At 62.0% G+C, this 3,491-nt stretch overlaps 1 protein-coding gene across 1 annotated transcript; it reads right to left on the bottom strand.

The window, feature by feature from the left end:
• PHLDA2 (pleckstrin homology like domain family A member 2) lies at positions 1–1,344 on the bottom strand. The gene is made up of 2 exons (XM_055814745.1): positions 821–1,344; positions 1–435 (listed from the first exon to the last, which is right to left on the bottom strand). Exon 1 carries the CDS (start codon positions 1,251–1,253, stop codon positions 855–857), a length of 399 nt encoding a protein of 132 aa, XP_055670720.1. The 5' UTR covers positions 1,254–1,344; the 3' UTR covers positions 1–435; positions 821–854.
• Positions 1,345–3,491: the final 2,147 nt, after the last annotated feature.

The raw sequence follows: 3,491 nt of genomic DNA, 5'->3' as shown, positions 1-3,491 counted from the left end.
TATAGTAATAAAAAGTGAACATTTCAAGTAATTTATTTGGAATGGACATATTAATGCAAAAGCAATATTAAGACCAGTAACTGCTGAAAGACATTCATCAAAATAAATACAAATATAGATACTACAAATAATTTAAATTGTGTTTAACACCACCAGTCAGTGTTGAATCTTCCTTGCCTCTCATAAATAGAAGATAATTGTTCGCAAAGCTGTGCCTCTCAAAACACACAGACGCTTTGCTAGAAGTCCTTTACGAAAGTCTTTGGTTTTTCTTTATACGCATCTCAGGCAAAGCTCAGGGCTCTTTGCTCAGCAGCCTCAACGGGCTTGGAGAAAACCAAGCTGCTTCCAGCTCTCTTCTGCGCTTTCCTTCATTGGTACCCTGTCCCATTCAGTCCAAGACACTTGATCTGGTTTATCATCCAGTGGTATGCTCTACGGGCAGCAAGAGAAAGCAGGTGAGTTACACGGCCGGGACAGCGGGGCAGGAAAAAGGGGGATTTTGAAAGGAGGGGGAGCCTGCAGCATTTATTTTCACAGATACCGTGTTTTTAGCGAAAGCGTAAGGAAAGCGCTGCCAAGCGTCGCTCCCCACCCCCGCCCAGCCGCACCGCCCGGCGCCCTGCGTCAGCCCGGCTCCCACCCGGGATTCCCGGCGGTGCGTCGCGGGGGGGGCGACCCGCAGCAGCCGCTGAGCACGGCCCGGCCCGGGGCACGGCAACGGCAGCACCGGGGCGAGCGGGGGCGGCGGGGGGCCCGGCGGGCACGGGGCGCAGCGGGACCCCCGGGCGGCGCGGGGAGCAGTGACCGGGGGGCTCACCTGAGGCCGGGCGGCCGGGGCGGGGGGCGGCGGTTCAGGGCGCCCGGGCCAGCCGCCGCTCCTGGGCGCCCGCCGCCTGCTCCATCTCCTGTCGGCTCTTGAAGTCCTGGATGGCCCGCTTGTTCTGGAAGTCGATGAGGGCCATGGTGATGGAAGCGTTCCAGCAGCTCTGGTCCGGGCACCGAAAGTCAATCTCCTTGCGGTCCTTGGTGACGATGGTGAAGTAGATGTACTTGCCCGTGCGCTCCACGCAGTCCACCTTGAGGATGGAGCCGAAGCCCAGCTCCTTGCCCTTGGCCCGCTTGTGCCCGTCGGGGAAGAGGCTGAGGCTGTCCTTGGTCAGCACCACCAGCTTCTTCTTCCACAGCTGGAAAAGGCTGTCGCTCCGCTTCTCCAGCTCGCCCTCGCGGATCACCTCGGCTTGCATCTTCATCCTCCCTCCGCGGCGGCCCCGGCTGCGGCTGCGGCCCCGGCTCCGGCTCGGGCGGCGATGACCGAGCCTCGCCGCGACGGGAACAATTTATTGCAATGAATCAGCGCCGGGCGCCTTCCGGTGCCTCCCCCGGGGAGCCCGGCCCGCCGCCCCCCGCCGCCCCGCCTCCCGCCCGCCCCCCGGGCCGCGCTCCCCGCCCGCCGGCGCCGGGTGCTGGCGGGGGTCCCCCGGCGGCAAAGGGGGGTGCCGGTGCCGCCCCCCCGGGCGGGCGGCGTGGCCGTGGGGCGGTGGGTGCCTCCCCGAGGGCCCCGCCGCTGCTCCCGCCGTGGGCGGGGGGGACGGCAGCCACCCCGCGGGGGGACCCCGATCCCGCGGCCCCCTCCCCAGCCGCCCCGTGTGTTCCCTCCGCCCAGCCGGGATGACCCCCCCGCGGGGATGGGGCCGCTGTGACCCGCCGCATCGCCCCCCCCCGAGCAGCTCCCCCCGAGCCCTCCCGGCCGTCGCTCGGGCCCGCACCGGCGGCGCACGCTGCCCCCCGGGCCCCGCTCAGCCCGCGGGGGGGGCTGCTGCCATCGCCCCGGGCACCTGGGCTGCGCCCCCGGCCCGCTCACCTCACCCCCACGGCGCAGCCGGGCCCTGGCCGGGCCCGCATCCCGCCGGCTGCGCACCGCGTCAGCCCCTCCTGCACCCTTTCCTAAGGGCACCCCACCTCTCCAGTTCTGCACTAGCACCGCACCCCTTATCTTTTTTGTTGCTCCCTGCAATCACCTGGTTTATCCCATTTTCTTCCCCCCCCAGCTCACTCCCTCCTCCCCAGGAAGGCACCACAGCTGGTTACAGCCCGGCCGGTGCGCAGCACCACAGGCAGATACGTGGGCTGCGGCGGCTGGAGGTGATGTTTAAGCAGCACGTGCAGGCCCACGGTCCCTTCCTCTTGTGCCATTCATTTTGTCACCCTTTTATGACAGTTGACACAAGGCTGAGCCAGCTTCCTAGCTGTTGCCTCGGTGCCGCAGCCAAGGGCAGGGCTGCACGTAACGAATGCACGCGCGCTGTTTCTGAAGCAGTAGTTGCTCAGCTGCGTACGTCGCGCAGCACCCCGCTTTGGTCTTCGAGCCCCATTCCCCCTCCACCATCTTCCTCGAATGACTGACACCTCCGTAGGTGTTTGCAAGCCAAGCCCCAGGGGTGAGCTCACCAAGCCAGGCTCGGCCCCTTTGAAGAGCCTGGCGGGGCTCCCAGGCCCTCGGAAGGGTCAGCAGCCCGTTAACGGACCGGCGCTACCGCCGAGCCGCCTCCGCCGCGGATCACTCGTCAGCTGGAGTACAGGCCACGCTTTGGCCGCTCAGGGCAGTGCGCACATCTGTGGGGAGGGCTGGAACACCGGTGGGCTCCGTGCGCCGCCGGGGGGGTGATGCATGAGCTGGGAATGGCTTCTCAGGCGGGATGGGCTGGGCACCGCTCTGGGACCACGGCACTGGCTGTCACTGCCGGTGGGCTGGGGGTGCGACCACAGGCGTGCGCGGAGCTCTGTCCTGGCATGTGAGGAGCAGCAGGCTTTCCCCGGAAAACCAACACTGTATCTCGCTTTTGAGCGTGATTTAGTCTGTTTTGGTGAGGGATCAGCCCGAATTGACTCACAGTTGGGCTGCACATCCACATTTTCTCGACAAACGCTGGCCTGCTCTGTAAAACGAGTTCCTGCCCAAAAGGCCCTGTAAGAGTAAGGGAGCTGGAGCCAGCCAGGAGCAGAGCTGGATCTTAAGCAAAAATCATTATGATGTTTTTAATTGGGCTCCAAAATACAACAGGGAATTATCTTTGTGCACAGGAAATGGGATACCACTTCAAAAAGAGCAAAAAACAAGGCAGCAAGTCAGGAGCATGCAAGGAACATCTGGAGGAAGGCTCCCGGTGTGGAAAGGCTGCAGGACTTGGCATGTCTGTGCACACCTTGCTTCAAAAGGTCCAGTAAAAAAGACTGAATTTGCTTTCAAATGAAACTCCCATCTGTGGATGCGGGGTCAGCAGCCCACTTTGGTCTCTCTGTCTTTCTGCTTTTGCTTTCATCGGAGTGATTTTTCTTACAAGTTTATCCATCATTTTGAAAAATTCAAAGCCTCCCCCGACTGTCACTGCAGTCAACTTGTTTTAACACTGGCCAAATCAGAAAATTGCTAGAAAAATAAAAGATTATTATTGGGGGGAGTGGGGGGGGTGGGGGGAATAGCAAAAAAA

The sequence above is a fragment of the Falco peregrinus genome, chromosome 9, assembly GCF_023634155.1.
Source record: "Falco peregrinus isolate bFalPer1 chromosome 9, bFalPer1.pri, whole genome shotgun sequence".
NCBI lineage: Eukaryota > Metazoa > Chordata > Aves > Falconiformes > Falconidae > Falco > Falco peregrinus.
This window is presented reverse-complemented; position numbering and strand designations above follow the sequence as displayed.

Excerpts from the sequence above, each read along its gene's own strand:
- PHLDA2 (XM_055814745.1), bottom strand. The coding sequence starts at position 1,253 with ATGAAGATGCAAGCCGAGGTGATCCGCGAGGGCGAGCTGGAGAAGCGG.